The 25,245-nt window shown below is 46.3% G+C and overlaps 1 protein-coding gene across 1 annotated transcript; it reads right to left on the minus strand.

Annotated features, from left to right (window-relative positions):
* Positions 1-17,816: 17,816 nt before the first annotated feature.
* On the minus strand, positions 17,817-24,224 carry LOC132401293 (gastrula zinc finger protein XlCGF57.1-like). Its single transcript, XM_059983390.1, has one exon. The coding sequence runs from the start codon at positions 23,512-23,514 to the stop codon at positions 21,556-21,558; it is 1,959 nt and encodes a 652-aa protein (XP_059839373.1). The 5' UTR covers positions 23,515-24,224; the 3' UTR covers positions 17,817-21,555.
* Between the last annotated feature and the right edge of the window lie 1,021 nt (positions 24,225-25,245).

Genomic DNA, 25,245 nt, shown 5'->3' on the forward strand with positions numbered 1-25,245 from the left:
TCCTGTCTCACATATTGGAGAATCTTGGCTTCCTTAGAGAATGGAGTCCACTCACCCCCTCTTGTAAACAGCCTTGGTGTTGTTTTTCCGGTCATGTCTATTGCTGAGGAAAACCCCCAAGTAGCTATACCCCTGCACCACCGCAATCTCTTCTCCCAGAATGCAGACAGGACTCGTCACAGTCCTCTTCCTCCTAAAATCAATCACCATCTCCCTGGTTTTGGCACATTCAGGAGCAGGTGATTCCTCCCTCACTATTCCACAATCCTGTCCACCAGTCCACTGTACTCCGACTCCTGCCCATCTCTGATGCACCCAACTGCCGCAGAGAACTTCTGCAAGTGGCCAGACTCAGAGTTGTACTGGAAGTCTGAGGTGTAGAGTGTGAACGGAAACGGTGACAGGACAGTTCCTTGTGGGGCTCCAGTGTCACTCACCTCCCCCTCAGGCAGAGAACCTCCCAGCGGTACAAACTGGGGTCTGTCTGCCAGGTAGTCAGTAATGCAGGATTTGTCTGCATCCATCCTTTGCAGCTTCTTGCTCAAAAGACGTGGATGGATTTTATTGCAGGCACTAGAGAAATTATAAAAAAACGTGATTCTCACAATGCCACAAGCATCATCCCAGTGGGAGAGAGCTCGCTGCAACCGGTAGATGATGACATCATCCACACCCTCATGAGGTTGGTAGGCAAACTGTGGAGGGTCCAAGGTAAGTCAGGACCAGCCTCTCCATCACCTTCATCGCATGCGATGTGAGGGCAAATGGTCTGTAGTCATTAAGTGCAGATGGAGTTGCCTTATTTGGTAAAGGAACCAAGCAAGAAGTCGTTCACAGCACCGGTGTCTTTTCCTGACTCAGTCTCAGATTGTAACAGTGAGCCAAAACACCAGAGAGCAGACTTGCACAGGCCTTCAGTACCCTGGGGCTGACAGAAACCACGTCTCTCCGGCTGCCTCCTGCCCGGACCTGCAGTCACTGTCAGCTGGGACACTCCAAGCTACTCACACTCTCAGATGCCTCTGCTCCTGTGACAGCTTGTTGCAGCAGCTCCTACATTTTGTCGTTTTTCATATTATTTTGTCTGTATTTTGTGTGTCATTCCAGATTGTTGTGTGGCAGGAGTGGATGATACCATGTGATGGAACTTTTGGAAAGCGCCAAGTTGAATAAGTCACCAGGACTGGATGAGATATACCCCAGGCTACCGTGGAATGCGCGGGAGGAGATTACTGAGCCACTGGCGATGAACTTTGCATCATCAATGGGGATGGGAGAGGTTCCGGAGGATTGGAGGGTTGCGAATGTTGTTCCCTTATTCAAGAATGAGAGTAGAGAAAGCCCAGGAAATTATAGACCAGTGAGTCTTACTGTGGTTAGTAAGTTGTTGGAGAAGATCCTGAGAGGCAGGATTTATGAATGTTTGGAGAGGCATAATATGATTAAGAATAGTGAGCATAGCTTTGTCAAGGGCAGGTCGTGCCTTACGAGCTTGATTGAACTTTCTGAGGATGTGACTAAACACATTGATGAAGGTACAGCCGTAGATGTAGTGTTTCTGGATTTCAGCAAGGCATTTGTTGATCCAGAACTGGCTAGCCCACAGTAGTCAAACTGTGGTTGTACATGTGTCATATTCTGCAATGGAGGACACCATGTGGTGAACAGGTTGGTGATTAGTGGCGTGCCTCAGGAATCTGTCCTGGGACACCTGCTCTTTGTGATTTTTATAAATGACCTGGATGAGGAAGTGGAGCGATAGGTCAGTAATTTGCTGATGACACAAAGGTTGGTAGTGTTGTGGACAGGGTGGAGGGCTGTCAGAGATTACAGTGAGACATCGATAGATGCACAACTGGGCTGAGAAGTGGCAGATGGAGTTGAACCCAGATAAGTGTGAAGTGGTTCATTTTGGTAGGTCAAGTATGATGGCAGATTATATCATTAATGGCAAGGCTCTTGGCCATGTGGAGGATCAGAGGGATCTTGTGGTCCGAGTCCATAGGACACTCAAAGCTGCTGCGCAGGTTGACTCTGTGGTTAAGAAGGCGTATGCATTGGCCTTCATCAATCGTGGAATTGAATATGGGAGCCGAGAGGTAATGTTGCAGCTATATAGGATCTTGGTCAGATCCCACTTGGAGTACTGTACTCAATTCTGGTCAGCTCACTACAGGAAGGATGTGGAAACCATAGAAAGGATGCAGAGGAGATTTACAAGGATGTTGCCTGGATTGGGGAGCATGCCTTATGAGAATAGGTTGACTGAACTCGGCCTTTTCTCCTTAGTGCGACGGAGGATGAGAGGTGACCTGATAGAAGTGTACAAGATAACGAGAGGCATTGATCATGTGGCTAGTCAAAGGCTTTTCCGCAGGGCTGAAATGGCTAGCATGAGAGGGCTATTTTTAAGGTGCTTGGAAGTAGGTACGGAGGAGACGTCAGGGGTAAAAAAATGTTTACTCAGAGAGTGGTGAGTGCGTGGAATGGGCTGCCAGAGACGGTGGTGGAGGCAGATACGATAGAGTCTTTTAAGAGTCTTTTAGACAGGTATATGGAGCTTTGAAAAATAGTGGGCTATAAGTAAGCCTAGACATTTCAAAGGTAGGGACGTGTTTGGCACAGTTTTGTGGGCCAAATGGCCTGCATTGTGCTGCAGGTTTTCTTTGTTTCTATTTTCTATCATCAACCTTTTGCAGTGAGTTCACTCCCACCGGAATGATGCTGGTGGCATTGTGAGAATCATGATTTTAGACTTCTCTGGTGCCTTCAATGCAATCCAGCCACGTCTCCTGAGCAGGAAGTTGCAAAGGATGGGCGTGGACAAATCCACTCTCTCCTGGATCACTGCCTTCCTGACTGGTAGACCCCAGTTTGTACCTCTGGGTGGTCCTCTGCCTGAGGGGGAGGTGAGTGACACTGGAGCCCCACAAGGGACTGTCCTGTCACCGTTTCCGTTCACACTCTACACCTCAGACTTCCAGTACAGCTCTGAGTCTGGCCACTTGCAGAAGTTCTCTGATGAGTCTGTGGTAGTTGGGTGCATCTGAGATGGGCAGGAATTGGAGTACAGAGGACTGGTGCACAGGATTGTGGAATAGTGAGGGAGGAATCACCTGCTCCTGAATGTGGCCAAAACCAGGGAGATGGTGATTGATTTTAGGACGAAGAGGACAGTGACGAGTCCTGTTTACATTCTGGGAGAAGAGTTTACTTTGTTGGAGGAGTGCAAATACTTGGGTGTTCACCTTGGCAATAGACCTGAATGGAAAACCAGTAGAAGGGCTGTTTTCAAGAACAGGTGAGTGGATTCTATTTTCTAAGGAAGCCGAGATCCTTGAATGTGTGAGGCAGGATGTTGGAGATCTTTTACCAGTCTGTTGTAGCGAGTGCAGTCTTCTTTGCTGCTTTATGTTGGGGGAGAAGCATCGGTGCTGTGATGCAAAAAGACAAAATAAGCTCATCGGAAAGGCTGGATCCATCCTTGGCCACAACCCGGTCTCTTTCGTGGTCATTAAACAAACTGTTATCGATTATGGATAAGCTGGAATATCCTCTCCATGACCTACCTGATAGGCAGCTTAGACCCCCACACCTCCTTCGAACAGACTCACTCATCCCTGCTGTCTCAAGGATAGTTACAGAAAATCTTTCTACCTAAATGCAACAGTTCATCTTTCTGCGCTAGGTGAACACACATCTTAGTTCAATAATCTGAGCATTATTGTTGTCATATATTATTGTGCGTTGGTACAGTATTATTGTCTGTATACTATATTCTCTATATCTTTAGTAAAGTCTGCACACTGCTAAGTGTGCTTGTAAATGTTGCTGCTGTAACGAATGAATTCGCCACCCGGGATCAATAAAGTATGTATTTTTATTATTCTCCAGCCCTTTATCTCTCTCACCAATCAACTTCCCAGCCCTTTACTTCACTCCTCACCCTCTCTCAGTTTACCCTTCTACTCACCTCCCCCACATTCTGACTCCCTCCCTTCCTTTCCAGTCCTGAAGAAGGGTGTCGGTCTGAAACGCTGCCTGCCCCCCGGTGACTTTCCTCCAGCATCGTCCGTGTGTTGCTTTGGATTTCCGCACCTGCAGATTTTCTGCCGTTTACGCACATGCGCATGCGCAGAGGGCTGAGATCGGCCCAAATATCGCGCATGCGCCCAGTAGACGAGAGGATCACAAGGATCGGCCGTGGGTGGGAGGGGTCTTTGGTCGGAAATCAATCAGCACAATTGAAGGGCTCTTGCCGCACTGGTCCTGTACCCAGGACAGTCCTGGTCTGTTCCCTCTTTCTCAGTACCACGATTCGTACCCGGGCACCGGGGAACTTTCGGCGGATGAACGCTGGAGCTCGCACCTTTTCTGCAGCGCATGCGCATCGCTAGATCGTTCTCGATCGTGGGGCCTTCTGGGTAAAGAGGCAGCCATGGCTGACACGACCAGTGTTGTTCCATACAGCCGGAGGAAATGGGAGCGGATCTATCTCCTAAACACTGCCGAGCTCCAGCTATGTAAATCTAAGGATTAGTAACTCGGAACAAAAACATATTTCCTCGTTAATCTCGGATGAAGAGTCAGTAAGAATGTCAATTAGTGCTGTGTGCCTTGTTAGAAGATGAGAAGTTAATATCGAGACAGAAATCCACAGTATAATTACAGGCCCTTCGGCCCACATTGTTGTGCCGAACGTGTAACCTGTTTGAGAAAGTACCTCATATTTCACTACCATATAACTCTCTATTTTACCAAGCTCCATTTATCTATCTAAGAATCTCTTACAAATACAAATACTTTATTGTCACCAAACAATTGATACTAGAGCGTACAATCATCACAGTGATATTTGTTTCAGTGCTTCGCGCTCCCTGAAGTACAAATCAAAGTAAATATAATAAAAATTTAAATTATAAATTATAATTAGAAAATAGAAATGGGAAAGTAAGGTAGTGCAATTCAGGTCCAGATATTTGGAAGGTACGGCCCAGATCCGGGTCAGGATCTGTTCAGCAGTCTTATCACAGTTGGAAAGAAGCTGTTCCCAAATCTGGCCGTACGTATCTTCATGCTCCTGAACTTTCTCCCGGAGGGAAGTGGGACACAAAGTGTGTTGGCTGGGTGGGTCTTGTCCTTGATTATCCTGGCAGCACTGCTCCGACAGCGTGTGGTGTAAAGTGAGTACAAGGATGGAAGACTGGTTTGTGTGATGTGCTGGGCTAGGTTCACGATCTTCTACAGCTTCCTCCAGTCTTTGAAAGGACAACTTCCATACCAGTTTGTGGTGCACCCAAGAAGAATGCTTTCTACGGTGCACCTATAAAAATTAGTGAGGGTATTAGGGGACAGGCCAAATTTCTTCAGCTTTCTCAGGAAGTAAGGGTGCAGGTGGGCCTTCTTGGCCGTGGACTCTGCTTGGTTAGACCAAGTCAGATCATTTGTGATATTCACTCCGAGGAATTTAAAGCTTTTGACCTGTTCCACCTGCGCACCACCGATGTAGATGGGGTCGTGCAGTCTGCTGCTCCTTCTGAAGTCAACAACCAATTCCTTCGTCCTGCTGACGTTGAAGGATAGGTTATTGTCTTCACACCATGCCACCAGGTTCTTAATTTCCTCTCTGTACTCAGACTCATCATTACCCAAGATGTGGCCTACAATTGTGGTGTCATCAGCAAACTTATATATTGAGTTTGATGGAAATTTGGCTACACAATCATGGGTGTACAGTGAGTACAGCAGGGGGCTGAGTACACAGCCTTGTGGGGCACCTGTGCTCAGAATGATTGTAGAGGAGAGCTTGTCCCCTATCTTTACAGCCTGGGTCCTGTCTGTGAGGAAGTTGAAGATCCAGTGCAGATCAGAGTGCCAAGACCCAGGTTCCAGAGTTTAGGAATCAGTTTATTTGGAATGATGGTATTAAACGCAGAGCTGTAGTCGATGAAAAGGAGCCTTACATATGCGTCTTTATTCTCCAGGTGTTCTAGGGAGGAATGTCGTGCCAGAGAGATGGCATCTGCCGTTGACCTGTTGCTCCTAGTTAAAAGATCCTATTGTATCCACCTTCACACTGCATGCCACTCACCTGCCACTCTCCATGTGAAAAACTTACCTCTGATATCCCCACAAAATGCTGGTGGAACACAGCAGGCCAGGCAGCATCTATAGGGAGAAGCGCTGTCGACGTCCTAACAAAAGGTCTTGGCCCCAAACGTCAACAACATTTCCAGAATCTGCAGATTTGCTCGTGTTTGCCTCTGACATCCCCCCCATTCCTATTTCCAAGCACCTTAAAAATATGCCCCTCATTTTATCCATTTCAATCATGGGAAAAAGACTCGATCAATGCCCCTCATCATCTCACTCACCTCTATAAGGTCACCTCTCATCTTCCGTCACTCCAAAGTTCACTCAACCTATTCTCACGAGGCATGCTGTCCAATCCATGCAAAATCCTTGTAAATCTCCTCTGCAGTCTGTCGGTTGTATCCACATCCTTCCCGTAATGAGGTGATCAGAATTGAACTCAGTACTATGTGGGGCCTAACGAATGCCTTGTATATCTGTAACATTACTTCACGGCTTTTGAGCTCAGTTCCATGATTGATGAAAGCCTTCTTTATAACTTTGTCAACCTGCGCAGCAGCTTTCCATGTACCATTGACACAGACCCCAAGATCTCGCTGATCTTCCAACACCGACCTCTGTGGATCTCCGGCAGGATAGGATCCCTTTATTCCCACTCTCTGTTTTCTGCCAACCAGCCAGTGCTCCACCCAAGCTAGTAACTTCCATGGGCTTTTATCTTGCTAAGCAGCCTCGTGTGACAGCTTGTCAATGGCCTTCTGAAAATCCAAGTACACCACGTCTACTGCATCTCCTTTTTTTTGTCTACCCTGCTTGTAATTTCCTCAAAGAACTGCAGTAGGTTTGTCAGGCAGGATTTTCCTATCAGCAAATCAAGCTGGCTTTGGCCTCTCTTTTGCTTTTACTTTGGCACTGACTTCACTTATCAGCCACAGTAGTGTCCTTTGCTTTGAAAATTTCTTCTTATTTGGAATATATCTGTCTTGCATTTCCCTCATTTTTCACAGAAATTCCACCCATCTGTTGTCTTTCCTGCAAATGTCCCTTTTCAGTCGACTTCAGCCAGTTCCCCTCTCAAGCCATTGTAATTTCCTTTATTCCACTGAAATACTGACACATTGGATTTTATTTTTTCCCTCTCAAATTTCAATGTGAATTTGATCATATTGTGATCACTGTACCCTCAGGGCTCCTTAACCTTAAGCTTCCTTATCACTTCTGGATCATTGCACAACACCAAATCCAGCACAGCCAATCCCCTAATGGGCTCAATAACAAGCTGTTCTAAAAAGCCATCCCTTAGACATTCCACAAACACTCTCTCTTGAGGTCCAATACTGGTTTTTCCAATACACTTTCATGTTAAAATCCCCAACGATTATCATGACATTGCCCTTCTGACACGCCTTTTCTACCTACTGCTGTAATCTGTAATCCACATCCTGACTGCTGTTTGGAGGCCTGTATACAACTGCCATTAGGGTACTTTTACCTTTGCCATTTCTTAACTCAACCCATAAAGAGACTCTACACCTTCCGATCCCATGTCATCCTTTTCTAATGATTTAATATTACTTCTTAAACACAGAGCCTCACCACCCTCTCTGCCTAGTAACCTATCATTCTGGTACACCGTATATTCTTGGACGTTCAGCTCCCAACAGCAGCCATCTTTTATCCAAGTTTCACAGATGGCCACAGTGTCAAATTTGCCAGTCTGTAGCTGAATTTCAAGATCATTCATTTTATTCCTTATGCTGCGTGCATTCAAATGCAATGCTGTCGGTCAGGAGAGTGTACAGGAATGTGACTGTCTTTGGGAAGAGGGGACATTGTTGATGGAGGGTAAGTGGGCAGGCAGGTCTCTCACACACACTAACACATGCAGTGGAGTGTGAGCGAGGGGAGTGAGAAGGGAAGTGGAGAATGAGGAGGATGGAGTTGGGGCACCTTCACAAAGTCCCAGACTCACGCAACCCTGCCCCTCTGGAATTGGTCCGATTCGTTACCCCAGGATGGGGGCGAGAATGTAGTTGCCTTGCCAACAAGGGAGTGAATTGTTCAATAGCATCTGGTTAACACACTTTGGTAATAAATTTGCATTAAAGTTGAACATTGAAATGTATTGTTTGTGAAACATGTACTGAAGAAAAATGGTGTCAGTGAAGGTCTGAGAGTGGAAAATGAACCGGTGCTCAGCCCCACTACTCCGTGCCAGACAAGAACCCCTATCGGAGTCTGTCCCATCTGTCTGTGTTCGATACGTCTCACCCTAAAGTTTCCTTTTTCTGTACCTGTCCCAGTGTCTTATATTTTCCTTCTCCATCCCATTCTATTGCCTTCTCCCTATGAACTTTGACGCCTTTAATAATGAAGCGCTATTCAAACTCTCTTTTAAATATACCCGATGACTTGGCGTCCATGGCATTGAATTCCACACGATCACCACTTGCCGGATGAAGAGATTCATCCTCATCACTCTGGTGTTAGAAATTTTGACTCGGGGAGTATAATCATACCAACTATCAACTATCTATTTCTATTGTAATCTTGTCAGACTTTATCGGGTCACTCTGAATCTCCTCCACTCCAGAGAAAACTGCCTAAGTTTTTCCGAACTCTCTGTACACAGTAGCTGATGCCTCTAATTTAGACAACATCCTGGTGAACATCTTCTGCGCCCTCTCCAGTGTATCACTGTGATAATGGAGGAAAGGGAAAACAGAGGCAAGAGAGAGGAGATGGCCAGAGTTGATTGAAATCGGACACTAGTAGGATAACAGCATGGCAGTAATGGTTGGAGTTTCCGGGCCAATGCAAAAGGCACGAGATAGATACATGCCAAATATAAAAAAAAAGTATCCTAAAGGGAGGATCAGGCAAACGTGGCTGACGAGGGAAGTCAAAGACAGGATAAAAAACAAAAGGGAGGACTACCGGGGAGGATGACCTAGAAATATAGAAAGATATATTGTTGTGTTGGGTGATTCCTTAGAACAAGGGTTTTGGATGGGGTGGAGTTTGTTAGGTGTGTTCAGGAAGGATTCCTGCCACAATATGTAGATAAGCCAACTAGAGAAGAGGCTGTACTTGATCTGGTATTGGGAAATGAACCTGGTTGCTGGGGAGGGAGAGCTCTTTGGAGGAAGTGATCACAGCTCTTAACTCCTTCATCACGGCGCTGGAGAGGGCAGGAGCACATAATTTGTGTAAACAGTTAATTGTGTGGAGTGAAATATCATGCTTTTAGGCAGAAAGTCAGGAGCATAAATTGTGGGCAGGTGTTTTCAGCGAAACTCACGGCAGAAATGTCGCAAATGTTCAGGGAACAAGTAAGTTCCGTTGAGGCAGGGAAAGCATGGTAAGGTAGAAGAACCATCGTGTACAAGGGTTGTGGCAAATCTAGTTCAGAAGAACAGAAAAGCTTATGAAAGCTTCAATAAACCTGGTATAGATAGTTCTAGAAAGTTACAAGGTTATCTGGAAGGAGTTTAAGAGTGGAATTAGGAGACCTGGAAGGGGCCAGGAGAAGGCCTTGGCGAGCAGGATTAAGGAAAACCCCAAGGCATTCTACAGGTTTGTGAAGAGCAAGGGGATGAGCAATGTGATCATAGGGCCAATCAGATGTGATAGTGGAAACGTCAGCATGGTGTAGGATCAGGTAGTGGAGGCGCTTAATGAACACGTAGCTTCAGTATTCACCAGGGAAAGGGACCTTCACAATTATAGGTGGATTGAAACGCTTGTGCATATAGACATTAAGAAAGACCATGTGCCGGAGCATTGGAAAAGTATTGAGTTAGATAAGTCACTGAGACTAGGCGAGATATACCCCAAGATACTGTGGGAAATGTGTGAGGAAATTGCTGAGCCTCTGGCGATGTTCTTTGCCTTATCAACCAGCACGGGAGAAGTGCCAGATGATTGGAAGTTTGCAAATGTTGTTACAGTGTTCAAAAAAGTGAGTAAAGGTAACCCAGGAGGACATCATGGACCAGTGAGTCTTACTTCAGTGTAGGTAAGCTGTTAGTGAAGATACTGAGAGGCAGAATTCATGAGCATTTTGAGAGACATAATCTGATCAGGGATAGTCAGAATGGCTTTCTCAAGGGCCGTTCATGCCTTACAAACCTAATTGAGTTCTTTGAGAATGTATCAAAACGCATTGATGAAGGTGGAGCTGTGTATATAGATTTCAAGAAGGCATTTGACAAGGTTCCCCATGCGCGGATCATTCAAAAAGTATTGAGGCAATGGGATCCAGGGACACCTTTCTTTATAGATCCAGAATTGGCTTTCCCACAAACAGCAACGGTGGTTGTAGATGTTTCATTTTCTGCATGGAGGAGCTTAACAAGTGGTGTTCCACAGTGATCTCTTCTGGTCCCCTCCTCCTTGAAGAAGTAGAAGGGTGGGTGAGTAAATTCGCTGATGTTTCAAAGGTGAGGGTGTTGTTGATGGTCTACAGGGTTGTGTGAAGTAACAGTGTGCCATCGATGGAATGCAGAAGTACAGATGGTGCAGATGGAGTTCAACCCAAACAGGTGTTAAGTTGGTCATTTTGGTTGTTCAAAATTGAAGACAGAATATAATATTAATGGTAAGGCTCTTGGCAGTGTTGAGGGTGAGCGAAATTTTGGGGTCCGTCGCCATCTGCAGAGCAGCAGACTGACCATGTTGTTAAGAAGGCGTATGTTGTGTTCATCACATGTGGGATTGAATTCAAGAGCCATAGGGCAATGTTTTAAGGTGTTTGGAAGTAGGTACAAGGGAGATGCCAGAGCTAAGTTTTTCACACAGAAGGGAGCATAGAACTCGCTGCCAGTGAAGCTGGTAGAGGCAAATAGAATGGGGTCTGTTATCAGACTTATACTGTATACATGTGTCAACCTGTTAAGGAAAAACACCAGGATTACAAAATTACCTCTGAAACGGTTTTATTCAGAGAGGAGTTCGCAGCCCCATGCACTTCGGGCGTAAAGTAGCCAACTCCCAATTTGTCGGTTTACAAAGGTCATACTTATACCCAAAAGGAGGGTACTACATTTGCAAATATGGTTACCGATTCAAATTCGTCAACTGACTGGCTATTGCATAGCTAAGCATGCGAAATACTCGGAATAAGCATAGATACATAGATGCCTCGTAATACTTGGAATGGGTATGGACGCAAGCAAAACACTCAAAATGGGTAGATAGCTCAAAATACTTTGCCGAACACATTGTCTTGTGGTCGCAAGGTTCCTCTTTGTGATTGCCACATGCTGCCTGGCATTTTTATTTTAGTTACCTGTTCCCTGTCCTCCTACACTTCCCCAATGACGTAACGTCTCCCTGGTCCTGTCTACATATTTTGCTATACCTACCCCTCGCCCACCTCTTCTACATGTACCCCTTACCCTCTTCACATTCTCACGTGGAGCTTAAAAATGGAGGGCTATACAGTAGGCAGATTCCAGGCATTTTCTGGAGTAGGATTCATGGTCGGCACAGAATTGTGGGCCAAAGTGCCTGTAATGTGCTGTGGATTTCTATGTCCTCTGGTCACTCTCCGCTCCTATCAGATTCTTTCTACTCCAGTCCTTGACCTTTCCCACCCACCTGGCTTCAACTAACCTCTTTCCCTTCTGATCATACCTCCCAGGTTTAATTCTAGCATTTCCCGCCTCCCCCACCCCCCCCATCCTTCTCAGTACTGAAGAAGGGACTCGGCCCGAACCGCCGGCTGTTTATTCTTTTATATAAATGTTGCCTGAGCTGCTGAGTTCCTCCAGCGTTTTGTGTGAGTTCCTTTGTATTTCCGCACTTGCAGACTTTCTCGTGTTCATTCCAGGATTTGCCGAACGTGACCAGGAGATACAGTAGAGCAACTTGACAGATTCGCGGGTGAAGTGTTGCCTCACCTGGAAGGACGAATGGAGCTGCGGAAGGAAGTAAATAGGAGCCTGTAGAACTTCTCTCGCTTGCAAGGACATGTTCCAGGAGGGAGATTAGTGGGAAGAGACGAATGGGATCCTTGAGAAAAACAAAAATGGAGGGCGGTGATAAAGATAGGAAGGTAGGAGGAGGTTTAGTGAAGATCACCATGCAAATCGGTAGGTTTATTAAAGAAAAGTCAGCTGGTCTGAATGTGTTTTGTGACCCTTGCCACCTGCCACGGTTGGTCTTTCTCGGGTCAGCAATCACCTGGATGTGTCAGGGTGGATGGTGGAGGGTTTTACAGTGACGGCGAGTAGCGTACGGGTCAGGCACGTTTACAAAATGGTGATTGGTGTAGGGATAGAAGGTTTTCACAGATGGTGAGGGATTCAAGGATCAGAGATGTTAACAAACGGGGAATGATGTAAGCGTTGGAAGGGTTTTCAGAGGTGTGGAGGAATGCTTCTCCACCACTGTAGAAATGTACTTGTATCAAAATGGCATTTTTGTCTGTAACAAGCTGGAACCTGTACTGCGTCAAAGTGCTTTGCTAATAATGTTCGTGCAACATGATGCTGGTGGCACCTGAGCACTTGACTGCAGTCCAGCAGCAGTGTTACTATAAGAATGTCAAATACAGCGATTACGCAGACAACAGAATGCACTGTGTCCTTGAACTTGTGTCAATAGCAGTGACCGTACTGTCTGTGTGTTTTTTGGACAAAGCTGTTAGCAGCTCTTCTGCACTGCTACTCGTCCCCTCTGGAAGTAAAAACACTTATGATTGATCCGCTGAGTTAATTGTTGTTGGTTGGAAGATGTAGTGAAAAGGTGCTTAACACCATCTCCTACCTGGACACTCACTCTTACCTGCACCCGCAGCTTCCTCCACATCACTTCACCATCTCACCACTGTACCGCTCGTCGTAGGAACTGAAGTACCCATTCCGTCCATTGAGTCTTCTTCACCATTCGTACTTCCCTGTAAACTCCATACTGCTGCTTTCTAGGCGTCACCCTTGAACCCTTATAATCAACATCCCACCATTTGCTTACGTGAAGGCCACTGTGCCGCTGGTGCTTAGGGCAGCAACGAAGTGGTTCACCAGGATGTTGCCTGGATTAGAGGCATGAGCGACTGTGTCAGGAGAGTTTGGACAAAATTGGGCTGTTTTCTCTGGAGTGGAGGAGGCTCAGGGAGACCTGATGGAACTTGGTAAGATTACGAGACGTATAGAGAGTTGCCATTTTTAACCTTCCGTGTCACAATGCATAATCCAAGACAGCATGCATTTAGAGAGACGAGAGACCTGTGAAATTCACTGCCACGGACGGCTCAAACACCAAGCCATCGGGTTTATTTAAAACAGAGACTCATCCGTGATTGATTATTAAAGGCGTCAAAGGTCATGGGGAGAAGACAGGAGAATGGGGTTGAGATGGAAAGGAAAAGACACTGGGACAGGTACAGAAAGGGGAAATTTAGAGTGAGCCATGTCGAGCACAGACGGATGGGATGGACTCAAACTGGGGTTCTTGTCTGGCATGTAGCAATGGGGCTAAACACCGGATCATTTTCCACTGTTAAGTACCCCATAACGGGTTAAATAGGACCAGCAGGAATGGACACACCTGGAGTCTGAGTCTTCCGTTATAAACACTATTTTATTAGTAACTATGTGATAAAGTAATATAAAACAAGATAAGGTAAACAGGTTTGCAGAGTATATGCATATATAAGTGAATAAATGAAGCTCCCAAGCTTCTCCCAGCTCAGGTGATTAGATGATAGTCTTAAGGTGGTATGGTAAGAAGTCAGTTCAGTTCTGGAACTTGAATTGAGTAGAGTTGGAGAGAGAGAGAGAGATGTTTTGTCTTCCCAGTGCTGATGCCGTTAAATCCTCCACATCGTCCTCCTGCTTCCAAAACTTATTAAAGTCACCGACTGTGACCACAAAAAGGGGACCGTCTTCTGCGGTGGAGTTATCAACCCAGGCCAGGGATAGCTCCACACCGCTCCCTCCTTGGTCCACACTGTGAGCAACAACCCCACCTTTGTCGTGGGCACACAAAGCACAACCAGTGTCTTCCTTGGTGTCCAGCATGTCTGATTACAAAGCTAGCTGACCTTGTATAGATTCTGCAAGTGCTGAACACCAGCCGTCCATCACATGGCTCCGCCTTTCAGTCTCCAAGGCAACTCAGACTTTCTCTCTCTCCGTTGCTGAAATAGCACACATGCTGTTCGCTCCCTCTCTCTCTTTTTAAAGGAACAGTCCACTTTGGATAATCCTTCAGATCTCATCACACCACTCTCAGATCTTCACTGAGACCATTTCTCATCAGTACATGTTTTACAAACAATACATTTCAATGTTCAAGTTCAATGTAAATTTATTATCTAAGTGTGTTAACCAGATGCTATCGAACGATTCCTTTTCTTGTTGGCAAGGTAACTGAATGCAAACCCCCAGCCGGCGGTAGGGAATGGGACCAATTGCAGAGGGGGATGTTTGGATGAGTCTGGGACTTTGTGAAGGGGCCCCAAATCCATCCTTCTCATTCCCCTTTTCCCTTCTCAATCCCCTCCCTCACACTCCACTGCATGTGTGTTTGTGTGTGTGTGTGTGTGAGAGAGAGAGACCTGTCTGCCCACTTCACTCTCCATCAACAATGTCCCCTCTCCCCCAACGCATTCACACTCCTGTGCACACAACAACATTTGTGAGCTGAAATGAACCAAAAATCTTCCGCCCTCCCTGCTGCACCAACTCCTTAGCCACGTGTTAAATTGTATATTCTTCCTATTCCAGGCACGTGGCACAGATGGAAGTCCTGAGATCAGTCTTGGACGAGCTGCAATTTAACTTAGCAGCTCATTCCCTGAACTCCCTTTGCATAACCTCGTTACTCTACCAGCCCATGTCATTGGTACCCACATGGACCACGACCTTCACTGTTCACCCTCCGTAGGAATGCTGAGCACTTGACCCGAGATGTCGCAGAGAACAAACCATCCTGGAATCTCATTCTCACTCACAGAACATCCAGTCAGTTCCCTTGGCTAACAAATCACCTATGACCACAGTTCGCCTTGTCTCTACCCTTCCCTTCTCAGTCTCAGAGCCATACTAAGTGCCAGAGACCCTGCTGCTGTGACTTTCCTTTCCTAGGTCATCCCACCATCCCCAACAGTATGGAAGGTGATATATGTGTTGTTCAAGGGGATGGACAGAGGGCTACACAGCACTCTCGGTTTCCCCCATTCCCCTTCCTGTCATCCAGTTCCCTGTGCCATGCACCTTGGGTGCAACTACCTCTCTGTATGTCCTACTTATCACACCTTCAGCCTCCTGAATAATCTGGAGTTCATCCAGTTCCAGCTCCCACTCCTTAATGTGGATTGTTGGAGCTGAAGCTGGATGCCCTGTCGTTATCAGGGACACGGGGTGGGGGGGTGGGTTCCCCTGCTTTCCCACATCCTGCAAGAGATTTCCATTAGCCTGCCCAGCATCTCCACTGTTCTACCTGAAAAAATGTAAAGAAGGCAGCAAAAAATTCCACCTGCAGCATAGTTTTGCCATTTCTGATTGAAGGCTCTCTTCACCGAAGTCTCCACTCCAACTCTGTCCACTCTCACACTGGCCGTTCCACTTGCTCCAGCCCAACTTTAACATCTTCTTGATAATCAATCCCGAATGCTGATTGGCCACTACTGAAATCTCAAAAATAACCTGCCCTGAACCACTGTGGTTAATACTCGATTGGCGAGCCTGAGTTAATTACCGTCCTCTCACTCTTCTGATCTCTACTATTAGTGACGGGTCAAACACCAGTGGGAGCGACACAAACTTGAATGACTGATTGAAACCCATCCCATGTTCAGAGCACGTCACCACCCTCCCCACAGTGTGAACCCGCCACTGTCTCTGCAGTGTGGATCAGTGTGTGAATGATTTCCCACAGTCTGAGCTGGTGACCACCCTCCCCACAGTGTGAACCCGGCACTGTCTCTGCAGTGTGGATCAGTGTGTGAATGATTTCCCACAGTCTGAGCAGGTGACCACCCTCCCCACAGAGTGAACCCACCCCTGTCTCTGCAGTGTGGATCAGTGTGTGAATGATTTCCCACAGTCTGAGCAGGTGACCACCCTCCCCACAGTGTGAACCCACCACTGTCTCTGCAGTATGGATCAGTGTGTGAATGATTTCCCACAGTCTGAGCTGGTGACCACCCTCCCCACAGTGTGAACCCGCCACTGTCTCTGCAGTGTGGATCAGTGTGTGAATGATTTCCCACAGTCTGAGCAGGTGACCACCCTCCCCACAGTGTGAACCCGGCACTGTCTCTGCAGTGTGGATCAGTGTGTAAATGATTTCCCACAGTCTGAGCAGGTGACCACCCTCCCCACAGTGTGAACCCACCACTGTCTCTGCAGTGTGGATCAGTGTGTGAATGATTTCCCACAGTCTGAGCAGGTGACCACCCTCCCCACAGTGTGAACCCGGCACTGTCTCTGCAGTGTGGATCAGTGTGTAAATGATTTCCCACAGTCTGAGCAGGTGACCACCCTCCCCACAGTGTGAACCCACCACTGTCTCTGCAGTGTGGATCAGTGTGTGAATAATTTCCCGCAGTCTGAGCAGGTGACCACCCTCCCCACAGAGTGAACCCACCACTGTCTCTGCAGTGTGGATCAGGGTGTGAATGATTTCCCACAGTCTGAGCTGGTGACCACCCTCCCCACAGTGTGAACCCACCACTGTCTCTGCAGTGTGGATCAGTGTGTGAATGATTTCCCACAGTCTGAGCTGGTGACCACCCTCCCCACAGTGTGAACCCACCACTGTCTCTGCAGTGTGGATCAGGGTGTGAATGATTTCCCACAGTCTGAGCAGGTGACCACCCTCCCCACAGTGTGAACCCGGCACTGTCTCTGCAGTGTGGATCAGTGTGTGAATGATTTCCCACAGTCTGAGCAGGTGACCACTCTCCCCACAGTGTGAACCCGGCACTGTCTCTGCAGTGTGGATCAGTGTGTGAATGATTTCCCACAGTCTGAGCAGGTGACCACTCTCCCCACAGTGTGAACCCGCCACTGTCTCTGCAGTGTGGATCAGTGTGTGAATGATTTCCCACAGTCTGAGCAGGTGACCACCCTCCCCACAGAGTGAACCCACCCCTGTCTCTGCAGTGTGGATCAGTGTGTGAATGATTTCCCACAGTCTGAGCAGGTGACCACCCTCCCCACAGTGTGAACCCACCACTGTCTCTGCAGTGTGGATCAGTGTGTGAATGATTTCCCCCAGTCTGAGCAGGTGACCACCCTCCCCACAGTGTGAACCCGGCACTGTCTCTGCAGTGTGGATCAGTGTGTAAATGATTTCCCACAGTCTGAGCTGGTGACCACCCTCCCCACAGTGTGAACCCACCACTGTCTCTGCAGTGTGGATCAGTGTGTGAATAATTTCCCGCAGTCTGAGCAGGTGACCACCCTCCCCACAGAGTGAACCCACCACTGTCTCTGCAGTGTGGATCAGGGTGTGAATGATTTCCCACAGTCTGAGCTGGTGACCACCCTCCCCACAGTGTGAACCCACCACTGTCTCTGCAGTGTGGATCAGTGTGTGAATGATTTCCCACAGTCTGAGCTGGTGACCACCCTCCCCACAGTGTGAACCCACCACTGTCTCTGCAGTGTGGATCAGGGTGTGAATGATTTCCCACAGTCTGAGCTGGTGACCACCCTCCCCACAGTGTGAACCCACCACTGTCTCTGCAGTATGGATCAGTGTGTGAATGATTTCCCACAGTCTGAGCAGGTGACCACCCTCCCCACAGTGTGAACCCGGCACTGTCTCTGCAGTGTGGATCAGTGTGTGAATGATTTCCCACAGTCTGAGCAGGTCAACGTCCTCTCACTGCTGAAAACAGTCTGATGTGTAGGCAGGTGAGATGGAAGTGTGAATTCATTCCTGTTTGGAACAGATGAACAGCTTCTACCCAGAGTGATGTTCATTCAATTGAGATTACTGAGTGAATTCCTCCCCAGAATTGAACAGTTTCTCCCCAGTGGTTACTTGCTTATATTTATTCAATACTGGACTGAAAGTGATATATTTGAATTCATGCAGCATAAGAATTAAAATGGATGATCTTGAAATTCAGCTACAGATTGGCAAGTATGACGTTGTGGCCATCTCTGAAACTTGGCTGAAAGATGGCTGCCAGTGGGAGCTGACCATCCGAGGGTATACGGTGTATCGAAAAGATAGGTAGGTAGATAGTAGGCAGAGGGGGTGTTGTGACCTTGTGTATAAAAAATATTATATCATTAGAAAGGGATGACAGGACTGGAAGGTGTAGAGTCTCTATGGTTAGAAGTAAGAAATGGCAATGGTAAAAAGACCCGAATGGCAGTTATGTACAGGCCTCCAAACAGCAGTCAGGATGTGGATTACAAATTACCGCAGGAGATAGAAAAGGCATGTCAGAAGGGCAATGTCATGACAATCACTGGAGATTTTAACATGGAGGTGGATTAGGAAAACCATGTCAGTACTGGACCTCAAGAGAGAGTGTTTGTAAAATGTCTATGGGATGGCTTTTTAAAACAGCTTGTTGTTGAGCCCAATTAGGGGATTGGCTGTGCTGGATTGGGTATTGTGCAATGATCCAGAGTTGATAAGAGAGCTTAAGGAACAGTGATCACAATATGATCGAGTACACGTTGAAATTTGAGAAGGAGAAAATAAATTCCAACATGTCAGTATTTCAGTGGAATAATGGCATGAGAGGGGAACTGGCCAAAGTTGACTGGAAAGGGACACTAGCAGGAAGGACAGCAGAGCAGCAGTGGCTGGAGTTTCTGCGAAAAATGAGGGAACTGCAAGACAGATAATCTAAACAGGAAGGAATTTTCCAACGGAAGAAGGACACTACCTTATCCTCAGACATATGGGCCCTATGAACCACCTTAAATTGTATCAAAGCATGTCTCGCACACATTGAAGAAATGTTAACTAGTTGGAGAATTTTCTCCCATTTCTCTATAGGTAAAAATACCTGAAATTCTATTTCCTTCTTAATTTTATCAGATGTACCTAGACTTATTTTCGTAATCAGATCATAAATAATTGCTATTAAACTCTTCTGACAGGGGTGTAAACCTAAATTTTTTTCTGTAATTTCAGTTTGATGTGGTATTGAAAAAGTAGGTAAAATAACATTCAAAAAGTTTCTAATCTGTAAATATCTGAAAAAATGTGATCCAGGCAAATTATGTTTATTAGACAACTGTTCAAAAGACATGAGACAGTTATCCATGAATAAGTCACAAAAACATGCTATTCCCTTTGTTCTCCATAAAAGAAAAGCTTGATCAGTTCTGGATGGTTGGAAGAAGAAATTAGATATAATTGGACTTGATAGGATCAATTTATTCAATCCCAAAAATTTACAAAATTGAAACCATATTCGTATTGTATGTTTAGTTATTGGATTAGTTATTTGCTTATTCAGTTTAGTAAGTGCAAAGGGAACAACAGCTCCTAAAACAGAAGCCAATGAGAACCCCTGTACAGACTCGCACCCGAGGTTCACCCATCATGGTCATTGAATCTCATCCAGATCTTGTGTTAGAACATTAAATATCAAATATTAATTGCCCAATAATAGAATCTTAAAATCAGCATTGCCAATCCGCCATCCTTTTTTGATTTCTGGATATATTTCTTACTCAACCTAGGATTTTTATTCTGCCATATATATGAAGAAATTTTAAGATTCAATAATATAAAAAAAAGATTTAGAAATGAAAATTGGTATCGCCTGAAATAGATACAGAAATTTAGGTAAAATAATCATATTAATACCATTAATTCTACCAATCAATGAGAAAGACAATGGGGACCATTTAGTAAGCAGTTGTTTAACATGATCAATTAAAGTTAACTTTAAATAGATCCTTAGTAATTCTAACACCAAATAAGTAATCAGTAACCAGTCTGAATGGTGATTGTCTATAGATTGGAACTTGCATATTTAAAGGAAAAGCTCACTCTTATTGTGGAGGCAATCTACCAACGATCTTTCAAGAATTGATAGATTCTGGCATTGTACCAGATGACTGGAAAATTACAAATGTTACTCCGCTATTTAAGAATGGTGAGAAGCAGCAGAAAGGAAACTATAGAGCTGTTACCCTGACCTCCGGGAAGTAGTTGGAATCGACTGTTAGTGATGAGATTATGGTGTACTGGGAGGCACATGACAAGATATGCCAAAGCCAGCATGATTTCCCAAAAGGAGAATACTGCCTGACAAACCTTCTGCAACTCTTTGAGGAAATTACAAGCTGGGTAGACAAAGGAGATGCAGTCGAAGTGGTGTACTTGGATTTTCAGTGGTCCTTTGACAAGGTGCCGCACGAGGCTGCTTAGCATGATAAGAGCCAATGGAGTTACAGGGAAGGTACTAGCATGGGTGAGCATTGACTGAATCAACAGAAAAAGAGTGTGAATAAAGGGATCCTATACTGGCTGGCTGCCGGTTACAACTGGAGTTCCACTATTGTCGGTGTTTGGACTGCTGCTTTTTATGATGTATGTCAATGTTTTGGACTATGAGATTTGTGGATTTGTGGCTAAATTTTCCAATGATACAAAGATCGGTGGAGGAGCGAGTAGTGCTGAGGAAACAGAGAGCCTGCAGAGAGATTTAGATAGTTCAGGGCAATGAGCAAAGAAGTAGCCAATGAAATACAATGTTGTAAGGTGTATGGTCATGCACATTGGTGGAAGAAATAAAATGGCAGACGATTATTTAAATTGGGAGAGAATTCAAAATGCAGAGATACAGAGGAAATTGGGAGTCCTTGTGCAGGATACCCTAAAGCTTAACTTCCAGGTTGAGTTGGTAGTGAAAAAGCTGAATGCAATGGTGGCATTCATTTCCAGAGGTATAGAATATAAGAGCAGGAATGTGATGTTGAGGCTCTATAAGGCAATTGTGTGACCAAACTTGGAGTATTTTGTGCAGTTTTAGGCTCTTTAGAAAATATACTGACATTGGAGAGGCTTCAGAGAAGATTCACAGGAATGAAAGGGAGAGGCGTCTGGCAGCTCTTGGGCTGTATTCCCTGGAGTTCAGGAGAATGGGAGGGGGGGTGGGGGCATCTCACTGAAACATACTGAATGTTAAAAGGCCTGAAAAGATTAGGTATGCCACAGTTATTTCCCATAGTAGGGGAGCCTAGAACTAGAGGTCACATCTTCAAGATTGAAGGATGTCCATTTAGAACTGAAGTGCAGAGAAATTACTTTAGAGTGTGGTAAATCTGTGGAATTTGTTGCCACAAGTGGCTGTGGAGGCCACATCATTGGGTATATTTAAGGCAGAGAGAGATAGGTTCCTGATTAGCCAGGGCATCAAAGGGTATGGGGAGAAGGCAGGGGAGTGGGGATGACTGGAAGAATTGGATTAGTCCATGATTGAGTGGCAGGGCAGACTCGATGGGCCGAATGGCCTACTTCTGCTATATCTTATGGTCTTAGTGAATCCTTTACCAGATTCAGAACAGGTGAGTGGCATTCCCCAGTGTGAATTTGCTGATGTACTTTAAAGTCCGATAACTGAGTGAATTCCTTCCCACAGTCAGAGCAGGTGTACGGTTTCTCCCGAGTGTGAATTCGGTAGTGCCTCACAAGTCTGGATGACTGAGTGAATCCCTTCCCACATTCAGAGCAGCTGAAAGGTTTCTCCCCAGTGTGAATTCGCTGATGTATCTTCAGTTGAAATGACTGAGTGAAGCCCTTCCCACATTCAGAGCATGTGAATGGCCTCTCCCCAGTGTGAAGCTGCTGATGTACCTGCAGATGAAATGACCCAATGAAGCCCTTACCACATTCAGAGCAGATGAACGGCCTCTCCCCAGTGTGACCTCGCTGATGCACCTTCAGTCTAGATGACCGAGTGAATCCCTTCCCACAGACTGAGCAGGTGAATGGCCACTCCCCGGTGTGAAGTCGCTCATGTTCCCTCAGTTGAGCTGAATGGGTGAATCCCTTCCCACATTCCGAGCAGGTGAATGGTTTCTCCCCTGTGTGCACCAACTGGTGTGTCACCAGTCGAGAACGCCGAGTGAATCCTTTCCCACAGTCTGAGCAGGTGAACGGTCTCTCCCTAGTGTGAACAAACTGATGTTCTTTCAGCTGAGCTGAATGGGTGAATCCCTTCCCACATTCTGAGCAGATGAATGGTTTCTCCCCAGTGTGAATTTGCTGGTGTCTCAAGAGCTGAGATGAATGAGTGAATGCTTTCCCACATTCAGAGCAGCTGAACGGCCTCTTCGCAGTGTGAACTCGCTGATGTAACTTCAGTTGAGATGACTGAGCAAATCCCTTCCCACATTCAGAGCAGGTGAACGGCTTCTCCCCAGTGTGAACTTGCTGATGCTCCTTCAGTTGGGCTGAATGGGTGAATCCCTTCCCACATTCTGAGCAGGTGAATGGCCTCGGCCCAGCGTGAACTAACTTGTGTGTCAATAGGTGAGAACGCTGAATGAATCTCTTCCCGCATTCAGGGCAGGTGAAAGGCCTCTCCCCAGTGTGAACTAACTTGTGTGTCTGTAAGTGGGAATGCTGAATGAATCCCTTCCCACAGTCTGAGCAGGTGAACGGCCTCTCCCCAGTGTGAACTCGCTGATGTCTCTGTAGCGTGGATGGACGAGCGAATCCCTTCCCACAGTCTGAGCAGCGGAATGGCCACTCCCCAGTGTGAACAAACTGGTGAGTCAGTAGGTGATTTGACCGAGTGAACTCCTTCCCACAGTCTGAGCAGGTGAATGACCTCTCCCCAGCGTGAACTCGGAGGTGTTGCTTCAGTTGAGATGACCCAGCGAATCCATTCCCACATTCAGAGCATGTGAATGGCGTCTCCCCGGCATGAACTCGCTGGTGTCTCTGTAGTGTGGACGAGTAAGTGAATCCCTTCCCACAGTCTGAGCAGGTGAAAGGCTTCTCTCCTGTGTGAACGAACTGATGTTCTTTCAGTTGAGCTGACTGAGCGAATCCCTTTCCACATTCAGAGCAGCAGAATGGCCTCACCCCCTTGTGAACAAGCTGGTGAGTCAGTAGTTGATTTGACAAAGTGAATCCCTTCCCGCATTCTGAGCATGTGAACGGCCTCTCCCCAGTGTGAACTCGCCAGTGTCTCTGTAGTGTGCATGATTGGGTGAATCCTTTCCCACAGTCTGAGCAGGTGAATGGCCTCTCCCCAGTGTGAACTCGCTGGTGTATCCGTAGCTGAGAATGCTGAGTGAATCCCTTCCCACAGTCTGAGCAGGTGAATGGCTTCTCCCCAGTGTGAACTCGCTGGTGTCTCTGTAGTTTGGATGAGCGAGTGAATCCCTTCCCACAGTCTGAGCAGGTGAACGGCATCTTCTCAGTGTGAACTTGCTGATGTTCATTCGATTGATCTGATTTGAGTGAATCCTTTCCCATATTCAGAGCAGGTGAATGGCTTCTCCCCAGTGTGAAATCGCAGGTGTCACTGTGACGTGGCCTTCCCACCCTCTGAACAGGTTACCGTCTTCTCAGTGGTGAATTTTCCGATATACCTTTAGCATCAATGACAGAATGAATGGCTTCCCACAGTCAGAACAGGTGGAGCACCTCAGTTGCTGATGTATGACTGAGTAGATCCCCTCCCTCACACAGAGCAGGTGAATGGCCTCTCCCCACTGTGAACACACTGGCGTGTCTGTGGGTAGGCTGTGAGTGAATCCCTTCCCACACTGAGAGAAGGAGAATGATAACTCACTGCGATCAATTCTCTGGCAATTCAGAAAGTCAGACATTTGAATCTCTTGTACAATCGATGCAGTTGAAGAACTGATCTCCAGTGGCCAAATGCTGGTGTGTTCTCAGCACCCCGGTTCCAGTGGATTTCACTGAGTTACAACAGAAAAATTCATTTCAGACAGGGAATACATTGCAAACTGGATGAGTTAATTCTTCATCTCCAAGGAATGCTAACAGATGTGTTGGTGTGGCAAAGAAAATATTCGGTCACTCTTTAAATATTCAAAGACAGCAGAGCTGATGTGTTGTTGTGTTTGAAATTCCCGTACATTAGTGTTCTGCCATTTCACACCTGTAAAAATATTTGCAAAAGACATCAATGGGTGAAGGAAAATATTTCAGGACAGATTTTAGTCTGAGGTGAGAACTTAAGGAATAGGAGCAAGAATCGGCCATCTGGCCCGTCCAGCCTCCTCCGCCATTTAATAAGATCATGACTGATCTGGCGATGGACTTATCTCCACCTACCTGCCTTTTCTGCATAACCATTAATTCCCCAACTATCCCAAAATCTATCCAACATTGGCTGGAGGTGAATAGTGGGATACCACAGGGCTCTGTATTGGGACCACAGCTCTTTACGATTTATGTCAACGATTTAGATGAGGGCATTGAAAACTGTATCAGCAAGTTTGCTGACGATACTAAACTGGGTGGCAGTGTGACATGCGAAGAGGACGTTAGGAGAATACAGGGAGACTTGGATAGGCTGGGTGAGTGGGCAGATACTTGGCAGATGTCATTCAATGTGAATAAATGTGAAGTTATCCACTTTGGAAGCAGGAACAAGAGGGCAGAGTATTGTCTGAACAGTGTAGAGTTAGGTAAGGGAGAAATGCAAAGAGACCTAGGAGTCCTAGTTCATCAGTCAATGAAGGTGAATGAGCAAGTGCAACAGGCAGTGAAGAGGGCAAATGGAATGTTGGCCTTTATTACAAGGGGAATTGAGTACAAGAGCAAGGATGTCCTTTTGCATTTGTACAGGGTCCTGGTGGGACCACACCTGGAATATTGTGTACAGTTTTGGTCTCCAGGTTTAAGGAAGGACATTCTGGCAATTGAGGAAGTGCAGCGTAGATTCACTAGGTTGATTCCTGGGATGGCAGGGCTGTCTTACGCGGAGAGATTGGGCTTGTACACACTGGAATTGAGGAGATTGAGAGGGATCTGATTGAAACGTTTAAGATAATTAAAGGATTTGATAGGATTGAGGCAGGAAATATGTTCCAGATGTTGGGAGAGTCCAGTACCAGAGGGTATGGATTGAGAATAAGAGGTCAGTTATTTAAAAAAGAGTTGAGGAAAATCTTCTTCTCCCAGAGAGTTGTGGAGGTGTGGAATGCACTGCCTCAGAAGACGGTGGAGGCCAAT

The sequence above is a fragment of the Hypanus sabinus genome, chromosome 10 (assembly GCF_030144855.1).
Source record: "Hypanus sabinus isolate sHypSab1 chromosome 10, sHypSab1.hap1, whole genome shotgun sequence".
Classification (NCBI taxonomy): domain Eukaryota; kingdom Metazoa; phylum Chordata; class Chondrichthyes; order Myliobatiformes; family Dasyatidae; genus Hypanus; species Hypanus sabinus.